General features: G+C 46.4%; 1 protein-coding gene across 1 annotated transcript; it reads right to left on the bottom strand.

Moving 5' to 3' along the window:
- Nucleotides 1-941: 941 nt before the first annotated feature.
- Nucleotides 942-22,379, bottom strand: GNS (glucosamine (N-acetyl)-6-sulfatase). Its single transcript, XM_078609819.1, has 14 exons — nucleotides 22,170-22,379; nucleotides 21,300-21,359; nucleotides 17,703-17,906; nucleotides 17,342-17,407; nucleotides 16,361-16,459; nucleotides 15,453-15,620; nucleotides 12,947-13,029; nucleotides 11,945-12,063; nucleotides 11,103-11,206; nucleotides 10,250-10,351; nucleotides 9,561-9,665; nucleotides 8,536-8,646; nucleotides 6,024-6,184; nucleotides 942-5,509 (listed from the first exon to the last, which is right to left on the bottom strand). Exons 1-14 carry the CDS (start codon nucleotides 22,311-22,313, stop codon nucleotides 5,440-5,442), a joined length of 1,596 nt encoding a protein of 531 aa, XP_078465945.1. The 5' UTR covers nucleotides 22,314-22,379; the 3' UTR covers nucleotides 942-5,439.
- Between the last annotated feature and the right edge of the window lie 1,797 nt (nucleotides 22,380-24,176).

The raw sequence follows: 24,176 nt of genomic DNA, 5'->3' as shown, positions 1-24,176 counted from the left end.
ATAGGCCAGGTTTAAAACAAAGTTATAATACACAAACCGCCAACATTAAAATTGATTCTCATCTGGATTCTGCATTCATGTCACCCCGTATTTCAGCAGGGAGATCCATGAACTTGCCCGACAATGCAAGCTCCACATACACATTTTGTCGAGACTTGTGTTAAGCACTGCTTGCAAGCACCGATTAAGAACCATTCAAGATACATAAGTGGGTATAAGTCTGCACCATACCCAGTCTTCTTCGTGCTGGTAATTACAGTGCAGTATAAATGGTACGATATTGTTTTTAGGCTGAGTATATCTAGAAGAGGTCCACGCCAGCTTCCGGCACCGTACTGGCTATGATTTGAGCCCAGCGCCAGGGCTGTGGGGGGGGGCAGCCGCCGACTGAGACGTGCGCGGGTGCTCATCTCTGCAGGCGCCGTCGCCCTTGGAGACTAAACTCCACGGAGTTCAGCGCACACTCGCATGCTACCTTACAGTCACATAGTATTTGTATATTTAGACTGATTAGTACCAGACTCCCACATGCAATTGCTACACACGGGTTTGCATGTGTACACGAGTTCGGAGAGTGACAAGCTCGATACGACACATTGTGAGTTAAGTTTGCTCGGACAACACAATGTCACTGGAAGGGATGACGGCCTGTGGGTTTGGAGGCTAAATGATGGAGCTGCGACCAAGGAGGGCAGTGCACCAGGGAGACCGAGTGATGGAATCCGCCAATGTCCAACGGCTATGGATGATGGCATCACAGGACCGTGATGTCAATGTCTCCGTCTTCATCAGCAACTCGGAGCTCACAGCTGATGATATTAAACACTGTGAAGGATTTACAACGCCCTTGAGTATTCACGCTCTCGATAAGCTCTCGCCAGGTTAGAGATGACGACACACGCTCGGTCCGCGTGTCATGAAATGAAATCGTTAGGCGACAGTTCAAGTCAACTTACTTTTTTAATAACATTTCAAAGGAAATTTCAATCGGTGTTCACGGGGCGGTGGTGGGTCGGTTCACGCGAGCGTGACGTGCGTGGCGGAGCAACACTCCTCGACCCAAGGAACCTCTCAGACGCCGCCATTAACAATAATGGTCCGATAGCAGGACCGTTGCATTGTACCTGCCGCAACGGCACACACACGTGTGTGTGTTTAACTTGGCTAAATCACCTTTGCAGAGGATAAATGGGTCAATAATCGCGGAAACGCGTACTCTCTGGATGTTTGTCAGTACTGTACCATTACGCTATTATAACCATGGTCTGTGTTTACATGACGAGACTCGTACAAGGTTTTTGGTGTTAACCCAAGTTTTAAATAACACTTCTGCTAACATTTGTAGCAGTTTTAGTAATACAGCTTTTAAAAGTTACTCATAACTTAAACTAAGAATTATCTTTAAATTAACGCAAACTTTATTTCAACTAAGCATTTGCAGAATAAAATGGGTCAATGCAAAATAAATCAACATATAGTACACGATTTAAATAACCTAGATAACACAAACACACAATATTTGTGAACATTTCAGTATTGGCCAATGCACTAAGAAGACATCAACTGCCACCAAATCCAACGAACCCAGAGTTCAGCAGCATGGGCCCCACAGAGAACAGCAGCTCCATCGCGATGTCAAGAAGAGACGCTCCTACGCATAGCTTAGCCACGGTAGACGCCTGAAAGATTGCAACAACACTGCAGCTCTGTCCACGCAAACTAAACAGCGACAAAACCAAATGGAAAAACACAAAGCCATTGGTGCAAGCGGTGCGATTCGGGCGAGTGGGAGGCGAGCAGATTGATATAATAGTTGAAGGACAGAGTTGGATTGGGTGCTCCACCCCACGTTGCTCCGAGGTTTTATTTTAGTTTACAAAGTGGCATTCTGGTGTGTACAGGGGGCTCGCGCGACGCAACAGGTCTGGGCCCACTTGGTGCGGGCAGGCAGCGGCGCTGTTCGTCTTTCAGCACCGATGATACCTGCCTGCCTGCCGCCGGGGGGCTGTTTCCCAACGCTTGCAGCCATTCCCTCGGTCGCTTCATTTTTGGTCACTCCACGTTTGTCCCTGCCCAGGTAGAAAATGGAACGATCTAAATATAGAAATCCAACACCGTGTGTCAACAGCCACAACCAAACGGGTGCCAAAATGACTACACTCACCTCTCTTGATGGTTTGCCCTTTGATTTGTCTTCTGTTGAGCGATTTTGTTGCCTGTTTCATCTCACAGGGACGTTTAGATGCTGCGGTCTAAACCACAATTTTCAAAGCTACAATCGCCACTATGTAGTTGCGAGTAGTACAGCACACAGCTTGGTTAAATTAACGAACTTTAAAACTATTGTGGTACCACAGGAAGATGCAGTGCTGGATTTCCTTTTTCATTGTATAAGCCCACGTTCGGACTGTTCCATTGTGGGGGGGGGGGGGGCGCAGCTGGAGGGAACCCAAGCAGTGGAAGGGCATTCACGGAGACGCGCGACTGCCCAACTCTTGCGAGGCAAACGCAACAAACCCGCACGCGCGAGGCACATCGCGCACACGGATTAGGACGCATTCGCACGAGGCGACACAATAGTGCAGATTCACGCCATTTTTAAGAATCGGTGGAAATAGTCGTTAAACTAAAATCAATATGCACCACGATCAATGATCAACTTGGTGATGTTCTTTCGGTTTTTGGTTATAAAATAAAACGAGAGCGTCACTCCTGGCAAGTCACCCGTGGTGTTCGGGTAGAGACCGGTCCCGTTTAGAACAACGTGGAACACCTCCACCACCGCCTCCCGCCACGTAAACGCTCCCAATTCAGATGGGATGGTGCGTTCCCCAAGCGTGTGGGTAACACGTCAGCGTGTGGGTAACACGTCAGTCGATGGCACAGGTGGACCGGTTTACTTGGTGTAGGTAGAGCTATCATTGTATTTCTCTATCTAGTCCCAGCTCAGCATCTCGACCTGAATTGTGGTAATCGTGCCACGTCGCCTCGCGGAGCACACGAACTCCACACAGGATCTGTAAACCGCAGCAGTGGGCCGCGTGGAGGCACAGCTTTCTCAAGCCTCGGTCCGCGTCCCGCTTCAGTCTCCCTCGGACTGAGCCGTCTCCAGACAATCTCTGAAGCTTGGTATCAAGTGGCTAAAGCGCTGTCCACATGAACATAATGCTATGACTTGAACGAGCATATCAACGTCGCTATTAGTCTGAATTCACAGCGGTACAAAATTGGTAAACATAGGCGAAGGTTTCGTTTGGCCAAGGACGTTCCCTTAATGTGAGCAAACGTATTTGCTAACTTGCCAAGCACTGGCACGTCACAGATTGTCACAATTCAGCAATATTTATGCGAAATAGCAAGTAACACGTCGCTTGTTGTCATTCATACATGCGGCTGGGTGGCGCTATACTCACACCACACTCCGATCACAACCAGGTTTTGAATTAAAATTGTTTGGGGGTGGACAATGCGAACACCTCTCCAATTTAAGAAAATGAGAACCACTTTTCTGTGCTGCAGTGGAGACTAAACACCGCAAGTGAATGTGGAATTTCCACCACACTCGCTCAGGGCTACTAATGGCGGAATGCCATCTCATCGCTCATTTGAACAGACAGCTGAGATGCGTAACAGGGCAGTTGTTTGAAGCCGGGAAAGGTCAGGTTTTGTTTGAAGCTTGAGAGATTGGTGATCCTTCCTCCGTACTTGAATACACGATTCACTGTCCTAGTGCCTTCACATCACAAGTTCCTGGAAGGCGGCGCTAGTTCACGCGTTATGCGCTTAAATTCCGTCTCAGTTCCTTAGCAAGCCACCTGTCTCAACGGAGGTCATCGAAGTGGGCTTTTACAAAAGTGTAAAGTATGAAACTTTTAATATAGAATCATGCAAATTATTTATAGCATAAGCAGCACCACCATTTGCAATGGGGGCAGTCGGTGGGATTTCGATGCTGCAGATGGCAGTCACGAGTCTGCATCGAATACGTGGAGGTGCTGTAGCCCAGGGCATAGTCCACCTTGGCTTGGGTTCACACAAAAGAACGGAGCGTTTAACTACTCACCTTCTATGAGCAGTGTGATTTTTAACTTGAAGAACCCCTTAGTACATTTATATGTTAAGTACTAAATATATTATTTACGAGTAAAATGTATCTTTTATCGTTATAGACTCTAATAATACTTACTTTTTCCTGTAAAATGTAAGTCAGTTGGGGTCATATAACCTGTCCACATGGAGTGTTAGTGGGGAGCTCAAGTCTATTGGTTCTACTCCAGGCTGCTAAGTCAGAGAGGATATTTCCAATGTGTTGCCAACTATGGATGCCAGGATGTTGCAGTTCACGGCCAAATGTGCAAGATGGATGAGGGCAGGTGACGGACACGAGAGCAGAGGCCGAGATAGGAGAGCAGCAAGGTGCAGACAAACCCAGACACTGGGAGCCGACGAGAGGAGACCTCAAAGGTTCGGGTGGCGACAACAGCTGATGAGTCTCACAGCAAGAAGCCGTGGTGGGTGGGTGGTGTTGGTGTTGGTGGGTGAGTGGTGGTATCGACATCGCTGGCCAGGGCGAGCTCTTGACCTCAACCCATTCTATGGAGCCCAAAACGTGTAACGACGCATTGATTCAAGGACGTAAAGCGAACATTACACTCACAATGCATGCGTTGTGAGTGTAAGAACCAACTATTTTGATGCATGCAAATTATATGCTCATGTTACGTTGAGGCCAATTGAGTGAACACAAAAACTGTACAAATGAGAGGCAGAAAAAGCAACGATACAAACAAGACGGTTAATGGGAGAAGACAAAAATATATTATTGAATCAAATTGCGGCCCCCAAATTGAGAAAACTGATCGATTCACTACACTGTGTGAAACACAACAGAATGTTTAACATCCACAGGTTAGAAATAATTTATAAATTAACACCATATATCGGGGCTAATGCTTCTTTTGGCAATGTCTTCTAATACTGCAGAAATAATAACTTGTAACAGAGAGCATCGAATGCCACTGAGTGTGACATGACATTGTCTTCGTTGTCACCCAACCAACTGCTGACGAAGCCCGAGCCTGATGATGAAGTGTGTCGACATGCCAGCCACAATCTGCTGCAGCTGTGGACCAATTTGGTTTAACTATAACTATAGATCACAGGGCTTCCGATTGACTTATGCCAGTGATTGGCTGGGTGAGATATGGGGAACCATGTGTGGTACTGGCACATGGGGCACAGTTAAAACTAAACATGAATAATATAAAAAACGGGCACACACACCAACAAAACAATCGACATTCACACCTGTGCATTCGCGTGGGCCCTTAGAGACCACACGGTAGGCATTCCCCCAGTTTAGCATGGACTGGGGAACATTTAGGACAACGCTTAGTGGACCACTCGTGTCGTGGAGGAGGCGTGAAGGTGGCGACGTCGTCAGGGAAGGAACCGTGCTCTCTGGGCGAAAGGTTTCCCTGGAAAAATGGCTGCTGGGTCGAACTTGAAACTGGAACGAGAACAACAAAACCCACAATCGTTATGAGAATTGTGGCTTACGGTACTTTGGTGGCCTTGTTTTAAGATTGATTTTGACTTATGCCGACGCAATGATCTCTTAATTAATTTAAGACTGGCTGCATTTGAAAACAAAAACACCATAAACGGCCATGTTCTATCCATTGCTAAATGGTCTCCCCTCATCCTTCATAATCCTGCAATGCCAGAATTGCGCTCCTGTGCATGAGATGATCTCAATCGAGCTCCACGGTAATTGCAAAGGAAGTGTTTTCTCCTTTGGGTGCCATTCTATCAATCAGTCTTGTCAAAATGTTATCATCCTATGTCTCCTGGCCAAAGCCCTCTTAGTTTTAAGTCAACAAGATGTCACTAATTTATCCCAAGCCCAGCTAGCTTTATCTTCATCTGTACTGGCTCCATCAACCCAACCAAGACCGGCTCAAAGGCTGTGTGGGAGGCCGACTCCGGTCTGCGGAACGCCGCTCGTCGTTGCGAACTCTCACCCCGGGTCGAGAGCCCCGGGCGAGCGGCAACTGGGGCCGTGGCACGACTGAAGCATGATGAGCCGCTGGTTCATGCGCACGAGCACCGAGGGGTCGACGCTCTTGGCGATGTTGGTCAGCTGATCCGGGTCACTGGTCACGTTGTAGACTTCGACATACTCCTGTGGGGAGGAAGCGAGGAGGTGTAGACTATAGCGCTGGGCGCCGTGTGTGTGTGTGGTGTACGGCGCTTATGAGGAAAAGTTGTGGCTTCACACAGGAAGTGATCACCGAAGAGCCATGACAAAGTGAAAGGGTTTTTTTTTCCTACACGTTTCTCCTGATGTGCAAAACAATCGGTCTATCACAGTCTTTTAATATCTGCCAAGGATAACTGTTTGTTTTGCATCTAAATGTATCCATTCATCGCACCTTGAAGCACCATGTACTTGGTTCATCAATACTCCCCAGGTTTAATCCGTGCCTGGAAAAAAAAACCTCTTCCTCTTGCTCTGAAATGCAGCTATCCACAGCATACAAAACACTTTCTCCGAAAGATAATTTATTCACTCTGATAACATTGAAGTTACTTTGAAAGTCTAAAAGTGGGCATCCTATGTTGAGCCTGGCCACTGTTATGGAAATGTTTTAATGTCAATTATTTACTCAGGAAAGCATCATCGAGTGTGAAGACTTATCCAAAGGTCCTGCATTGGGATGTTTGCACGGTTCCATTCATGACATTTGGCAAGCGACAGGAAACAAAGCCCAAGTGTAGAGCGACACGCAACACTGCCATCTCACCTCGCAGCTCCACCGAGCCCCGGTGGTCACTGACCAGGCCTGACCCTGCACAGCCTCTGAGACGCAATGAGGTCGGGCACATGCAGCGTGACCGTCATAGACCACGGTGTCACAATGGGCCACACATGGAGATGAAGACCGCTCTATTTAGATTCGAGCAGAGACCCCTTGACAAACGTGAACCTATCAGAATAACAGTACAGTCTGTGCAGCTATAACGAGCAACGCAGCCGAACACGAGCACAGCGTCCCGTCACACGGCGGACACGGCTGGCTGTTCGCCTCGTTTGTTAGTTGCTCCAAAGCCTCTCGTGTGATGACAAGGGCCTTGACGAATGCCGAGGCGAGCACTGCAGCACGCTCTTGAGCACCCATCACGTCTGCAATGAGTGGCCAGGTGCTAATTGATCTGTCCGCAGGTGCCGAGTGGCGGTGGAAACAACAGCGGCGTGGTTCAATACGTTCTGCGATGACTCGCAAGAACACAAGCGCACAGAAGCTGAGAAGCAGCCGGAGCTGTGTTTGGGATTACCGCATTGCATTAAGTAGCGAGCTCAAAATCTTTACCCACGAAAGCCTCTTGCTTTATGTACATCTCTGCTTGGGAAGTTGGTGGCAATGTGCCAGCTGTGCCCATGTGGTATTTCATGTCATTGTCAAATACCCACATCATTCAAGTTCCATGTCACCTTCCTCAGACCCAAAGTGTCGTGATGTTATTTTTTAAATAAGGTTCCGCTTACAACATTGGGCCAATTGACATTTTTTATTAATTTGAAAGGAATCCAAAGTGCCTGGAGAAAGATCTAACGTGCAAGGGGAGAATCTTTAATCACTAAACTTGTCAACCTTCCTGCTGTACTGCCTCCAAAGGGCACATCATTTTCCATGTAGTGCATTAGAAACTCGGAGCATAATGACTTTACAAGTTTAATACAATATTTTAATGTATTCAGAGTTGGTGATCTACAATAAAAAGTACTCTTAAAAATCTGTTAAATTACATGGACTGTTAAAAAAGTTGTCATTAATTCCCCATTCAAACCAGCACGGAGCAGCTCTCTGTTTTGGTAAACATTGGAGGTGGAAGTTGCGTATCCTTAAAGAACCAGTCATGCCAGGAAAATTCCACTGCATCATTTTATAACATTGTTTTAATTTCATCAGGCCTGGAAGGGATGATGTTCTAAATCTATTTACAACCTTCTAATTGCGAGTCAAGAGCAAATAACCGCAGCGCTACCCAACAGATGACAGGGGGACATTGCAGACATATTTTGGCAACAGCAATGAAGGCCACTGCCGTGTCACTGTGGCTTTCTCTATTTGCCAATGCCACACAGATCACACTGCCCTTAGACAGCGTGAGGCTGTCTCGTTATGCCTGTGTGTGGGGAGCGGTGGCTCAGCGGTTATCGCACTCTGCTACGAACCCGGCGACCCAAGTTCCATTCCCACTCATGAGCAAAAACCTTGGCGAATATCTGACCGGTCTTGAAGTCTGCCTTAAGTCGACTCAGCCTCAGAGAAGTACCCAGTACAATGTGTAGATATCACCACTGGGGCGTGTTGCTGGCCATCCACCCCCTCATGTGCCATGCCGGCCTTCATTGGGTGCTCGCTAGCACCACTTGCCCCAAACATCTATTATGGCTATATGGGGGATCTTAGTCTTGGATATGTGCCAATGCCTGCCTCAGTTGGGATGGGGGGGGGTGCGTTTCATCACCTCTGTGTCGGCAAACTCGCAGTACTGCAGGTTGGCGGAATTGGAGAGGGTGCGCACGCACGCGTACGTGTTGTTGATCGAGTCCTCGCACACGCAGTCCGGGAAGCAGTGCTGGGAATAGAGCAGTGCAATATTACCGCAAGACAAACGCCTGCACTGGCAAAACATTGCAATACATCTCCCTGCCTTATCGTCTCATCCATTCATTCTCTAAAAAAAGGTTTGATGACCAAATATTTCGAGGTTAAGAGGTACAGCTCCTTACTGTTACTTCCTTGTGCTCGATCTCACAGCTGCTGCACGGTGAGTACATGGTGCACCTCAATAAGGTCGGCCCTTTCCTTGCATTATTTGATTTTGTTCTCAGTTGCCGAGAACAAAGCCTGAAGATCTATAATGCAATTCAAGCAGCAACCGAGACCACTAATGATAGAACACCACACAGGAGCGAACACGTGTGGTGGTGGTGGTGTTTGGAAACGAGACGATGGGGGAGTTCCAAAGTTGGCCAGTACCGTCCTGCGACTACGGTAGTCAAGCACGAGAGTACGGACGAGAACCGTGATGCTGGCGGAGGTAACAAGGCGTGAAGTCCCAGTAAGACGAAATGGTACGCCATCCTATAATCTAACAAAACCAACGCCCGTCTGAATAACCGGCAATTCTCCATCCAGCACATGTTTCCTTCTCATCCCAATCAATGTCCACTTTTTATTGCAATATTTCAGGTTGTTTACCCTTTCCTGCTATATACTCCATTTCCCCACTTCCATCTCATCTTCTTGATGAATGCAATGTTATAAATATTTGATTCATATTTAATATATTTATGAATGATGCACTTTTTTCCCCACCGTTTCAATACAGCATCTGGATAAGCGGTCACACCGAGCGCTCTATAAATCCACATTGTTCTTGGCGTTTATGGTTATTATTACAGGGGTGCGTTTGCTAATGCCTTGGGTGATGAAGTATTTTCAGCCCACGCTTCTCTGTAACACTGCCAATGTTCGCCGGGCACTTACATAGACACCTGGGCCCAAGTTGGGGCAGTGGGGGTCGCTGTGGGCCCCCTGGCCCTGGTATTCGACGAGCACATCGGTCCTCCACGGTGCCTTGCTCGTCTCGTTCTGTAATCCCACGCAGATTCCCGCAGAGCAGGCAGACGGGGTCGGGTTAGCGCACTCCCATTGACCGCCACCACATTCCACAGCACGTGGCCCATTAGGCCGCATTTGTTGTGCAGCCATCAGGGCTCACGGAGATTTAGGGAGAAACTCGGAAGCACGCTGCTGCTGCTGCTTTACGATCGCGTAGTCACTGTGTGTGTGCGCTAATGTATGATGGAAACCATCAACATTCGTTTCTATTCTTCCAAGCGCAGATCCTTCATAGCCACCACTGGTCTCGCACTCCGCCAGTTCGTGACCATGGTGCGCCCCCTCCTGGCTACGATGGGAACGTTATTAATCAGCTTCAACCGTGTGCACAGCCAACACCTGATCATATTTATGAAAATGTAAGCTTATTGCGATCACATTTTCGACAATTTTCTTCCATATCTCTAACAGAACACTGACCGCCGAGTTGTAGCTGGTGAAAGAGCCACTTACAAAGCAAGGTGAACGATATAACATGTAATCCGCGTGAATGTAGATGCATTGCGAGAGGTTCAAATGTAGTTGACGTTCCGTGACGTCTCTGGGCGTCTCACCAGCAGCGGCAGCAGCGACATCCCGTCAATGTCGGTCTTGGACACGTCGAGGCCTGCCAGCTCCAGCAGGGTGGGGGCTATGTCCACGTTCACCACCAGTTTCTACAACAAGCGACAACGGGCAGTTACTCTCATCCCCTGCGCAGGGGGAAAAGCTGGGAGCAGGAATCAACTGTTGGATGGACGACAACAGGAGGAACAGCCAGAAGTGACAGTCACGTTCCTGAAGAGCTGTTGGTAACCGAATGGCACTTGGTTTAGATTTCCCAACCCAAAAAGAATGTTGAGTATTAAAATCCTGCTTGGGGGAGTGGTTGAATCAACTCTTCAGTGGCCTATAGAGTGCTAATATGAGGGAAGTGGACAGTGGTTGTCCAATGGAGAGACCGATCCTCATCAAGGGAATATTGAATTCCCACTGCCAACTCAGACGGGTAGAACATGTTGCGCAGCACTGCATTAGTCACTTTATCTTTTGGAGGCATAACCAGACGTTCAATATCCATAATCTGGCTTCAAATATATAGCGAAGGAAGCAAAAGATGTATAGACAAATGCAATTTACTTCCAATCAGATAGGAGCTCATTGACGGTAGAGGAGTGATGCAGTGGTAAGCACATTGACTCATCAACCAGGTGACCCGAGTTTGATGCCCAGCCAACATCAGTGGAAAGTGGTGTTTTTATGGCCACCCACCTTTGCCAGGCCAAACTTACGAGCAGTGACTTGAAAACAGGCCGTCAACTACCATTTATATTGATAAAGAGCTCATTAAGATCAAAAGTGCTCCGAGGTCAATTCCCACTGAAGCGGTGAAAGTTAAGCGAAAGTCAACGCGTGCCGCGTACGCACTGAGCATTTCTGGTTGGCCGCGACACCGGGCCCTCTGAGCAGCAGCGGAACCCGGATGTCGAACTCGTACAGCTGGGACTTCTCGACGGGTAGCGAGAACTGGCCTGCAAACAACGAGCAGATGTCACGCGCACAAACGTCGTCACAATCCCGCATTAAACTCCGCTGCTCACGTTCACCTCTTGTAGGTCATCTCCCTGGCATGAGGAGCTTTGGGGCAGCGTTTATCTCTGTTTCTGGCCATGAGGAAGTGTTGGAAAATTCCACAAGCTCATCACAGAGACCAGTCTGTCTAAAGGACCACTGTTAACTTCCCATGAAATGACAAGTTCAACTCTGGATTATCCCCATTTTATATCTTTAGGCAGATACAAAGAAAACTTTTAAACTTGCACTCTGGTTAATCATTAGCTACTCCCTCAATTGTGACTCAACGTACACACGTTGGCAAGTAAAACTTACTCCCATTGTACAGGTAAAACAAGAATGATACTGCTCACCTAATTTGTTTGATTTCCTTTACCCTGCTTGTTTTATCCAGGTCACCCCTCCCCACCATTACCCCAGACAATCAGAGTAAACTGTGTTCCATTTATCAACCCTGAAGGGGTGATGGGCCGAGTCAATCCCAGACTAGGATTTGAACCAGGATCCTCGAAATTCAGGACATGAGTGCTGCCCCGTTGCTAGTTTGAACAGGGACACACCGCCTAGACTTTTTGGATTTTTATTCATCAACACCAGGCGGAGAAGCAAAACCACACAAAATGCCCACTTGCGCCACAGAGTGACCTTCGGGAAGCCAAACGGCGGCTAAACATGTGTTCATGAGACCGGATTACCTGCGTGATAACCGTTGTCGGACGTGAACAGAATGTAAGTGTTTTTCAGGTCTCCAGTTTCCTCCAGCTTCTTGACCACTTTCTCCACGAGGTCATCAACAGACAGCAGAGTCTGCCACCTGCCGGCAAGCACAGGCAGGGCACACACCCGAGCAGTGGCGTCATATTAATCATCACCATCCATGACGGATCCATTGCTGGATGGTCTCCCCAAACCGTCGCTATTGCTCACGGTCATGCGATGTAACAATCCATTTTGTTGCCGCACGTGAGCCGCTTTGATCCCTTCGTCTCGGCAGTGGACGACATTTTGGCATCCGCTTCGTCGTTGGTCTTACTCGCTGGGTTCACAGCGGCCATGGAATCGTTCACTCCCACCACAGCACAATGATTCACCAGGATTCAGGGATCGGGACTGGATTCAAGACTATATTATTTAATCAGTCAAATTTTTTATCCTCTAATATATTATTTCTCTATAATTCATCCCATTAGCAAAATTATAGCTTATGCACACACAAGTTATGAATTGTAAACAAATGATCAATACCCACCTTCCAATAACTCCCCTTTCTGCATATTGAATCAGTGACACTCAACTCATTTGCCTCGGAGGTGACAGAGCATCTACTTTGTTGGAAGTCAATTGCAAACAACCTCTGCTGACTTTCAAATAAATGTTCAACGCTCAAGAAAAAAAGGGCACCGCCAAGACTGTTTCAAACGTCGGTGTTGTAACGGCATTCAGCGGCCCCCTCTGACAGTTTAACTGCTATAGTCATCCACCACCTGTCTGGCCTAAATTCTCAGAGGACTCCGCTTAATGTTTATAATGACAGTTACCGCTGTAGCAAAACAAGTGCCACACTTCAAAAGATCCACGTGGGACCTCCGGTGTTGCCTCCAAGGTGTTGCACGTAACATAGGGTACCGCAGCTCTTGCACTATGGCAAGGGGGGCTCTGTTTGATGCTCAGCTTGCGAGTACGAGCCGTGACGTTACCTCTTTCTGAAGATCTTGTCCAGGTACGCGATGGATGTGTTCGCCATTGGAGTGCGCGCCTGACGTATCAACCAATGCTTATTCTGAGAACAGCACACCAACCAGCACGTGTACCACAGCAGTGTTATTGTGAGTATAAAGTTACTGAACCATTTAATTGCAATTGCAAACAACCTGATAAAATAAATCACATGGATTTGGCCACCAATCCAGTCAGCCTGTGCTGTGGTAAAGAGAGCGCCTATCTCGCAATCTGAATTCTGCAAGTTCAAATCCTGGTCGGGGTTGAAATCGACTCATCATCCTTTGAGGTTACTCGAATGCATCTGTGCAACAGCAAGGTGCACTGATGTCTTCCTGGAGCTCCCCCGTCTATGCAATTCAGCAATGTAGTATATGTAGAGCAGTTGTACCCCAGTCATGTCTCTCAAGGACATTACGATGATGTGCCTGTCACGTTTTCACACCGACATTCCATTAATGAGGCTCAAACAAATTACCACCTGTTTGTTTCTGTGTTGTATATTGCTTTTTTACCTTCCCCTCCCCCCCAATGTCATCCCAATCGCACAGCAGTGCAACCCTTCATGTAGAAAACGGCCACACAAATAAGGGGGCAGCACTGTTCCACCTGCTCTGCCACTGACGATAATATTCGTCACATCACAGATCTCGAGCTTACCAAATTTAAGTGCAAATTTTTTTTGACTTAAAGCTTTTGTGACTACAGGAATTCATATTATTTTGGTCTTTTGGTAAAGTCACGTAGATAGGTTCAAAGAAAATAACAAAAACTACGACGTTTCGATCGCAACGCAAACGGTCGTCATCAGGAAAAGGGGGTTATAGCCTCTAAAGGCAAACTGTTTATAAAGGTTTAAAATGGGCGTAGCCCAAGTGTCAGCAGCATGGGCGGAGCAGCTAATGTTAATGTAAGTGATGGGCAGCGACGGCGCTGGTGGTGGGTTTCCACCAAATAAAGGGCAGCCAGGTAAAAATTAGCATGTTAATGTAAGATCGGAGAGCGGTCTCCAAGGCGAGCGAGCTGAGGTGGCTATGTTAATGTGAGAGATTAGCATGTTAATGTGAGAGATTATCATGTTAATGTGAGAGATTAGCGTGTTAATGTGAGAGATTAGCATGTTAATGTGAGAGATTAGCGTGTTAATGTGAGAGATTAGCATGTTAATGTGAGAGATTAGCGTGTTAATGTGAGAGATTAGCATGTTAATGTGAGAAATTATCATGTTAATGTGAGAGATTAGCGTGTTAATGTGAGATCGCAGAGCCACCGCCACGTCGAGGTCAGAGCACGGAGGTGGCCGTGTTGGCGTCAGAAATTGAACCTGTTAATGTAAAATCTGAGACAGACGCCATCCAGGCATCCACTCTACGTCCGTCTTTGTGGAAGAGGTACGTAGATGACACGTTCGCCATCTGGCCACATGGCCGACCAGCTCTGAACCAATTCCTCAACCACATCAATTCCATACACCCAGCCATCACATTCACCATGGAGGTGGAAAAGGATGGCAAGCTACCATTCTTGGATGTTTTAATCGAAAAGAGACCAGGTGGCTCAATGGGACACTATCTACAGGAAAGCCACCCATACGGATGCCTACCTAATCCTGACTCCCACCACCATCCATCCCAGAAGAATTCCCTCATCAAAACTCGACACCATAGAGCTCGATGTATTTCCGACCATCATCACCTAAGCCAGTGAACTGAAACATGTACACCAAGCTCCCAAGATGAATGGATATTCAGACTACACAATCCGTAAAGCTATCACCCCAACCGTTGGGAAAGAACCATCTGAGGACCCAACCAAAACCATCACCTTGCCATACATAGCAGGGGTCACCAAAAATATTTCCTAAATCATGATCCACGTTCGATTTAACACAGTACATAAAATTCGTGATCCGATCCATCTGTGAAGGATATGATCCCTGACCTGCAATTCCCCGGCATCTACAAACTAAGCTGTGTCTGCGGCAGTAGTTACATTGGGGAAACTAAGCGACATGTCTCGGACCGTGTTCGTGAACATAAGGCAGATCTGAAACACTGTAGGACCAATACCTCGGCCGTTGCTGATCATTGTTTTAATGCGGTGGGCTCACAGGAAATAGATTTCTCTAAGACGAAGGTGCTTTGCAAACCCACTGGCAGCAACAAAGATTAGTTCATGAAGCCATCCATATTTACAGACGGACACAATTTCAACCGAGATGGGTGCAAACTTAAAAATCATTGGAAGGACGTTATCAACGAGTTTAAGTCATAACTGTCTGTGATATTCCCATCCTGCCACCTTCCTATGTTCGTTGTTATTGTTAGCCCTCCGATTTTACATTAACAGGCTCAATTTCTCACACCAACACAGCCACCTGGATTCAAAACCAGGGTCTCAGCGGTGCCAGCTCGGACCTCCGATCCCCCCAGGGTTGCTCAGCGCCATCCTTCAAGGAGGGCGAGCGGACGAGCGTGGGCACACCTTGCCGTGTACGTTGAAGCTTTTGGTGCGCGGTGCCCGCGTGTCGGGGAAGCTGTTGGCGTACTGCGGCGCCACATCCCACGGCTCGTGGGGGGCGGGCGGAGAGATCATCATGAAGAAGGGACTCACGCGCCACCGGTCCTCCAGGAACTCCAGCGACCTGTTCGTCTGCCGCCCCACGCACACGCACAGACCAGCTCGGTGAGCGTTGGCATCATCAGATTACCCAGCGATGCTTTACGACAGATTTGGTTCGCAGCGCATCCTTCTGGGCCCCGTGTGTCGTACGTGTGCCTTTCGAGAAATTCTGAAATGCAATGGCTGCTCATTAGATAATTTTTACATTAAATATGTTAAGATTAATATTAGAATCATCTCTGTGTAACCGCCTATGTTTCTTCGTAGAGAAGGGAGTGACCACAGACTTGGTGTAAACTGCCACTGTAACCATATATTACAATCATAATACCTTTAGGAGGATCCTTAAGAGAAGAGATGACAAGCCACAAGTACATGCTCATAGTGATGAAGAGAAATGAGTGGATGGATTATTCTTTGCAAGGCAATGAAGTGAGGGTGATATTTGTTTGAATAGAATAATATAACTCCAAAATACAGAGGTATTTTTTGGCACAGTAAAACGTTTTTTTCTTAGGTACTCGTTGTTGTAATGTTTGTCCAGCAAGCATACTTTAATACTTGGGATGAGAATACACCAATAGATTAATGTACAATTCTATACAATTACACAACTGTGAATGGTATTATGTAAGCGGGCAATGTGCTAAATAATTGTCTAATGCAACAGATGGGTTATTTCGAAATACAGCGAAGCTGCAACTCCACGCATTATGCAAATGCATAAAACTTAGAATGGAGGCTGTGTGTGAGGAAAGTGAACCACTCACTATTAAGTCCGTTAAATAGTCCATCGTGTAGTTCTGCCCATGGAATTCTTCCTTGCCATTGTTAGACACGGTGTAGTTATAGTACTTGGAATTCTTCACCTGTGCAACCGAAAGAAAATGCGTACAGAACATGACTCTTACTCGATTTCAGTGAGACAAGACATCAATCCCTAAACACCGACTCCATCCCAACTATGTTCCCACACTCCTCCTCCTGAAGTCTTGAGCAGTGGTGCAGAGTTTGATTCCAGACTCGGAGGGCCTTTCCGTGTGGAGTTGGTATGTTCTCTCCGTTCGGCATGGGTTTGCTCCAGGTTTTCTGGTTTCTTCCCATTGCAAAAAAGAAACTTTATGCAATATTATCAGTATTGGCCAAAATATCAAAATGCTTAAAAAATTAGCACTTCATGTGATATGGCAAGGGCAATGCGGATGCATGCACGGTGCTTGCCTTACCACTACCCTTGTAATGCCATGCAACCTTTAAGAGATGTTCATTAACAGCCCTTATCTCATTTTTCTATGCGACTACACTGGACCCATGATACACTGGACAGTTTAGAGTTTGTGTGTGTAATGTCTATTTGCAAGTATAGCAAAAACAAAGCCATCAATTTACTTCTCAAATCAATACTGGATAGACACATATCAGTTAATGTACCTGATGGAGGTAAAGAATTCCCCATTCCCATGACCGGGGCCAGTATATCCATAAGAACAGGGGTCAGCAAACTGTGGCTCTTTAAATACTGCTTTGTGACGTTCTTGTATTCACATTGCGGCTTTTGAAAGAGTTTTTTTTACCGAATTCGAAAAAAATGTCTCTTCCTGTTATTTTGGTTGCCGACCCCTGCCCTAGGCGTTTCATAGATTAGCTGTGGTACAAACTACAACAAAGGGAGATTAATCTGATAGCAGAGACATTGGGCAACCAGACCTGCAGTGGCCCCGCCTCGTGATTCCCATTGTGTTGACACTCACCAAGCCCAGCCAATCATCCCAGCCTGGGGGCACGTACGAGGGGCCACCCACTTCAGCAGATCCATACTGCGCACGTACGCACAGGGGCAGAGAGCAGAGTCACCTTCTGTAACTTAGTTTCTGAGAAATATTTCACTGGTTACACATTTGTAATTAAAATATATCACCAACCTTAATCCAATAAAAAAAATATGGATCGGCGGGAGGGTGACAGGCAGAAAGGAAGGCAGACATTCAGAAAGGCAGACTGACAGACCAACAGATGTGCAGACCAAAAGAGCCATAGACTAGAGACAGAGGCAGACCGCCATGCAGCCAATGAATTCACTGATCAGCCAGAGAGACCAACAGGCAGCCCTACCTGGTTCAGGTACTTCCCAGCGAAGAAAGTCTGGTACCCAGCGGTGCGCAGGCGCATGGGCAGGGCGTGCGGCTCCTCGCGCTTCTGCCACGTTGCTCCGCTGCAGTTGCCCTGCAGGGAGTTGTTGGTGACGCCGTGGTTGTGCGGGTACTTGCCCGTCAGCAGGCTGCTGCGGCTGGGGCAGCACAGTGGGCTCGACACAAACTGGCGCAGCATACAACCACAATTAGTTATCATCCCCCATGCACAGAGAATACGGATCAGCCACAGTCTGTCTCACCGAGCAAGTGATACATACAAGTTCTAATTAAGTGGATGTTCGAGAAGATGTTTTATAATTCTGGCAGTTGAGCCTACGCTTAGAATTATAGAAACTCAAATACTCAAGTTTTAAGTTGAGCCATCAACAATGATGGCTCAGGGGTTGATAGCTTTCACTCATATGGCACGGTCAGTTTAAAGTTCTAAATTATCATATGTAAGTAATGAATAGATAATAATACAAATAAGATATCCATTATCAGTCATTTATCTCCTGTGGCACTAAAGTTGATGAAAAGAAAACTGTTGTGCACTCAACCACATCGTCTTTTCCACTTAAAGTGAATTTTCTCACTGGCTGATTTGGAAGGGATGATGTTTGATTATTGATTATGCAAGATTTTAGATGTAACATTGTCCAATGGTAACCCCCCACCCCCTCTTTAGTAATGCAACCTTACTGCTTGATTTTGAGAGTACTTTGTTCAAGTTTTGCACATTATTTACATTTAAACTTGGAAAGAACAGCATTGATTCAACAGTGTGACAATCCAACAATGGGCTCTGTAATTAAGTACATCAGGCAGCATGTTATTATTGGTACTGTACCATGCATCAGAAAACATGAATAACGAAAACTGAGACGAGAAGGGACTTTCCTGAGTAAGGGACGACAATGCGAGTGTTGTAAAGTTTGCTTTTTAATGAAAAACACTTTTCATTTTGCCACGGAGAAAGAATAGAAGTAATTTGACCCATGCATGCGCCTCCAAGGGTCACTGAGCAAGACACTTACCTTCATAGTTTCAACCATACACAGAGTGACTACATTACGCATAGACGTTCTTGTGTTAGAAGTATGATGAACAATATTACAGCCACCAGACTTGCTTTCGTATATTTACTTCAGAGTGTAACACTGCAGTGTCCTGTTTTTTATTAAACAAGTAATGCAAGCCACCAATTCTGCTGTCTGCTGCATCACTGTGTTGTGCAGTCTTCTCTCACACTCATTCAGCTGTTTTAGAGGAAGTGATACATTTAAATGGATTGCCTTAAATGTTTTACATCACTGTTTTGGGAGAATGTTTGCTTGACATCTGGTGAGTGTTAATTAAAAAAATAAACTTGCATGAACCCCTTTGTTCAACTGTGGCTTGCAGGTGAGGTATACGTTCTCCAAAGGCACTTAAACAAAAGGAATTCCTGTGGGGGGGGGGGGCATTGCATAAGCTCAAGCATGTGAGTCATCAGGCAATGCCCATTGGGTGAGTCATCAACTACGCTGGTCTATACAGTTACTTGCCAGTGAGGAATCCAACATCACAGATTGTTTTCACCGATAATAAAACTGTTTGTGACTGCCATCCACTTTACAACATATCTGTCCTAAACATTAATTTAATTTCCGCTGTCTGGGTATCGTTATTTTATAGGACTGCCATCACTTCCCAGTTTAAAGTTCCACTGTGTTTTGGGAAAGCTAAGACAAGCAGCTGGTACAGTGAGGGCAGGCAATGATCTCATTTCATCACATGTCTTGTCAACCATCTCTCGTGTGTTGTTGTTCAAGGCGATTTCGAAACACCTCACCAAGACAAGCTCTGCCCAAGCATTTTTTCCCTTAATGAACGTGGTAATATCTTGGATTCATATTTATCTCCAATCCCAATATTTTCCTTATAATATGGGCACCAAGCAAACATTCTTTGAAAACACATGTGTAGGCATGTACGGTCTATATTATATTGGAAGTGATATCACAATTTGTTCCAGTAGTGACCTAAAGTTGATAGGTGCTCACTAACATTACAAGCCTACGTAGAATTGGGCATCTACATCAGGGATATTTTAAAATGTGTACCACGTGATGATGTATACATCTATCATACCTGGTCCGCAAGGGGAATGACGATTGATCTGACCTTGGGGTATGAAGAAGGGCTATTGGCCAAAACGTCACCAATTATATATTTTTTTAAGGCCATGTTGTTTAAGGGGGGAGGTAAGGGTAACTCCAGACCAGTATATTTTTCAACTTGAGGGCGCCAATTACTGTTTAGTAAAGCAGTAGTATAGTGAAGGATATAACAGTGTATTTAAGACACCCCCCCCACCCCAACTGCATTATGGAACCAAGGTAGAGGTCCTCCCCCCATGGCCTAACCTTTCATTTATCGAGGTTGAAAACTCTTTTCTTTGGAACTGATTTTTGTGTTTAGTTTGTTGTCCTTCCCCCGCACCTCTGATGAGCAAGGTGGGATACGTACGGTGCGAAATAAGTTATATACACTGTACATGTCTTTGCAAGCCCCTTGTTGATTACCAGTAACTTCCTATGGGTCTGCAGAGCCCTGTTCTAACACATCAGCTCTAGAATGCCGGTCTATAAAGACTACAAGCTTGGCAGCACAGCACATACTCGCAACAGATGGGGGGTAGGTGGCACATTTACTATTTATGACTCTATGGGAGACAAACAGAGGAAGAGCTTATGGGTCTACTTCAAAAGGCAACACAACATGTTTAACAAACATGACAATGGAACTACATGTTGACACGTTTACAAATCATACCCATTGCTGTGAATATACAAATTTTCCTTCCAAACTTGGCCCAGATATTTGGAGACAAAAATAAAGTATACACCAAGTCCTGAAACACGACTTTTTCTTTTCTACAAGTGCTCAGGCTGACAGATATAGGTTGTGTGAGAGTGAGTATTGCGATAGAAGGAAATGGTGCTAAATTTCACAATAAAAACAAATGGAAACTAGTCATATCGTACTACTCTTGGCAGTTCAATTAAATATTCATTTCAACAGGGTTTATACACAAATATCATATCTGAAAGTACATTGAAGCTCATAACCATTGCTATACCTCTTAAGAGTGAATTCAAACTGAACAATACCCTTAAACTTCACTCCTCTGGAAATACATTTGCTGAAACATGTTCCATTGGGAATCATTATTTTTAACATAACAAACCGCACCTACGTATTGTACATACATTTTCCTGGATTACATTACTTCATTTAAAGACAAAACTACAGTACTGTACTTTTTTACTGGAATTCTATACTTGGGTATATTAACATACAATTAACTTACGTTTATTTATCCAAGAAAGCATCATTGAGTCTCAAATCGTTGTGCATTACTTTAATGTGAAATTCTGAGCAAAGGCTCTCGGATGCCAATCAACACCAGTGCCACAAAATACTCCTCTAGGAACACAAACACAGGCTGTGGAAAAAAAAATTCAGACTGGACAGAGTTGGCAGCATAGATGACTGGGGAAAGGAGGTCCAGAAATATCCTGCACGAGTTTACCATGTTGGTGAATGTGAAGCCTGCATCTCCAATAAGCTTCTGTGTCTTGCTTAGCGGTGTCTGTAAAAGAAACACAACAGTTAAGCTGCACTCTCAATTCACAGCACAGGCGGAAACCAAATACAGTATGCAGTTTGGTGCTTTGCGGTTCCAACTAAAATGGTGCGCAGGGCTCAAGTCGAGACCAATCGATAACCATAATAAGCATCTCATCCAAACATTGTTACACATTTACATTTCATATAATACTATGGATGGGACACAATCTGATTTTCTGTAAAGAAATCGTATGGGGCAGCCAGGGACAACCTCGGTGTTTTCAGACGTAATTGTCATCTAGGTTATGTGCAACCGACTTACACCTCACTGTGTGTATGGAGTTATAGGTGCAGGGTTATAGGTGCGGAGCGATGGCGCAGTGGTTAACGCACTGCGCAATGAACCCTACGACCTGCGCTAGATTTCCAGCCACGTCTAACGGCGAACAGGTACTGCCCACAACACGACCCCACCGCTTCGCCACCCCGCAATGACCAGCGTGGTGAAGTATGGTCGAACCCACATAACACACATAGCGTGGGAGGGCTTAATCCAGGAGCAAACGGACAAAGGGCCGCACGCAATAACATCGCGATCTACGACCTTACAAACAGCATCGGTTACATTCTACGTCTGGCAATGCCCAACATATTAAAAGCTTGGATGATCATTAAATCAAGTATATCGCAGTGTCCAAGCTAACGCATTCTCGACACCGACCCCCTGCAGGCCTACATATACCAACGGAGTGAGCGCCCGCTCCCGCAGCAGGGGAACTAGTCCAGACGGGGTCCCTTTAAACGCGTGGAGCGTCAACAAACAGTGCCGTACCATTCCGCCCAGCGAGACATCCTGGTCGTCGGTGAGGATCAGCACGAGGTTCGGTCTGGCCTCGCAGCGCTCCGCGTTTTGAAATGCGGCGGCCGCGACGAGGAGGAGGAGGAGGAGAGACCGCGTCGACGACGAGGGCGACATCTTCACGGCGCGCGCAGCGACGACGTTGGATCTCGTCTTTACCGGAAGTGGGCAAGGAAGGTGGGGCGGGTCTTGTGGGACAAGGGGAGGGGCTTGTAGGTATGTGGGCGGGGCTTTGCGGCGTGGAGATCTGTCGTGTGGGCGGGGCTTGTGTGGAGGTGGGCGGAGCTGTAAGTGAGTGGGCGGGGCACGCGGACAGCCGTGTCTGTCTGTGGGGCTGATGATGATGGCTCCCTTGGGGTTGGTGGTGGTTCGCGCGCTGGATTTGAAATGTAGAACATCGTTGTTGGTCCGCGCAGCAGTGTACATGAAAAACGCAACACATTCGTGAATAACATTGTGGCCTTAAAATTACAAATATATAATAGGCCACGTTTCGGCTAACAGTCCCTATCCATAGCAGCAGTATAATAATACTACATGGGTAGACCACAGTCAGTCGATCTGCGGGCAGGTGGGGGTGGTGGTGGTGGAGAGCGCCCTCTCATGCACAGCCCTGTTTCTCGATTTAAAGCTTTCGTGACTGCAGGGATTCATCTTCTTGGCTCTTTCTGTATATTATAATATTTTATTATATTATGTTATTTTATTTTTATTATTTTATTACCTCCCTTCTACGTGACTTTACCGAAAGAACCAAGAAGATGAAGCCCTGTCTCTCTTCACTGCGATCTGTCACCGTATGACGCGCTCGGTGGCCCAGGTCACTTGCAAATGGCACGAGCCTGGCCTTGAGTTCCCACCTGATAAAACTCCGTATAAAAATTTACCTACTAAATAAGTAAGTTATGCGTGAGGTCCCAGACACCAGATTATCTACATAATGTGGCGACATGGTCAGGAGTGATACATTCTTAATTTTAGAACTTTCGTGACTGCAGGAATTATTATTTGGTGTGATACATGAATACATGATTTGGAGTGATACATGATTGATCGTGATTTCAAAGTCCCCCCCCCCTCCATTGACGAAGCTACAAACTCCTTTCGGACAGTCCGGAACACAGCCCAAGGCGTCTTACAAGACAACAATGATAATGTGTAATTACTATCTTACGTTCGGGCGCGATTCAATATGTATTTATTTTAAAACCAAGCTATGTCCATAGTATAGGTTTTTGGGTTAGATCGCGTAAATATATACATGTGTCGTTAAACCCGCCACCACCCGACACAGCCAATTAGCAAAGCTTGCCACGTAAACAGAACGTGCCAATTCGTTACGAGTACAGCACACCGGTGGGTTGGAGAGCAAATCCACAACATTTGCAATCTGAGTACGAATTTCGCCACTAATTACAGCAAGCTGTGTCGGGTGGTGGTGGCGGATTTAACGACACATTCATATTCACGCGATCTAACCCAAAACAACATATATTATGGATGATATTGGTCGCGAAAGCCTACTACGTGTTGAACAAACAGCGTCGTATTTGCTCCTTCACAATGATTATATGATCACAGAGCTTAGGCAATTGTTGGCGCCGGTTCTGGCTACCGACCCGCTTCCCTGTGGTATCCTTGTGTTCTCAGACCCAACTTTGCAAGAGTAACGCAAAACACACACACACAACATCTCACAGCTTATAACAGCAGCCCATGTGCACTCTCACGTGGAACGAACTCGTCACTCTCCCACGTGCTTCACAATCGGCCATTGTCAGGCGGTAAATGACGCATTCACAGAGCTCGCCGAGCAGGTTTAAAAACCCGAACAACAGCAATTGGTCGAGAGGGCCCTGCATTGGTATGTCGTGGCTGTGTGTGGGAGGAATCCAGAGTCCCCGGAGAAAACGCACGCATACGAGGGGGGTAGCCCTTGCACGTATGCAGGGACAAGTTCACAACCCACTTGCTGTACTG

Source organism: Lampetra planeri, chromosome 32, assembly GCF_965212315.1.
Source record: "Lampetra planeri chromosome 32, kcLamPlan1.2.h2, whole genome shotgun sequence".
In the NCBI taxonomy this organism is placed as follows: Eukaryota; Metazoa; Chordata; class Hyperoartia; order Petromyzontiformes; family Petromyzontidae; genus Lampetra; species Lampetra planeri.
The sequence above is the reverse complement of the archived record's forward strand: the minus strand, read 5'-3'. Positions and strand labels throughout refer to the sequence as shown.

What these genes read in the sequence shown, in the direction of transcription:
- GNS (XM_078609819.1), bottom strand. Translation starts at nt 22,313, where the DNA reads ATGTCGCCCTCGTCGTCGACGCGGTCTCTCCTCCTCCTCCTCCTCGTC. An exon ending in GCTTCAACGTACACGGCAAG is followed by an intron (nt 13,030 to 15,452) that starts GTGTGCCCACGC and finishes TGCTGTTCTCAG; the next exon opens with AATAAGCATTGGTTGATACG. An exon ending in CGGCCAACCAGAAATGCTCA is followed by an intron (nt 10,352 to 11,102) that starts GTGCGTACGCGG and finishes CGCTTGTTGTAG; the next exon opens with AAACTGGTGGTGAACGTGGA.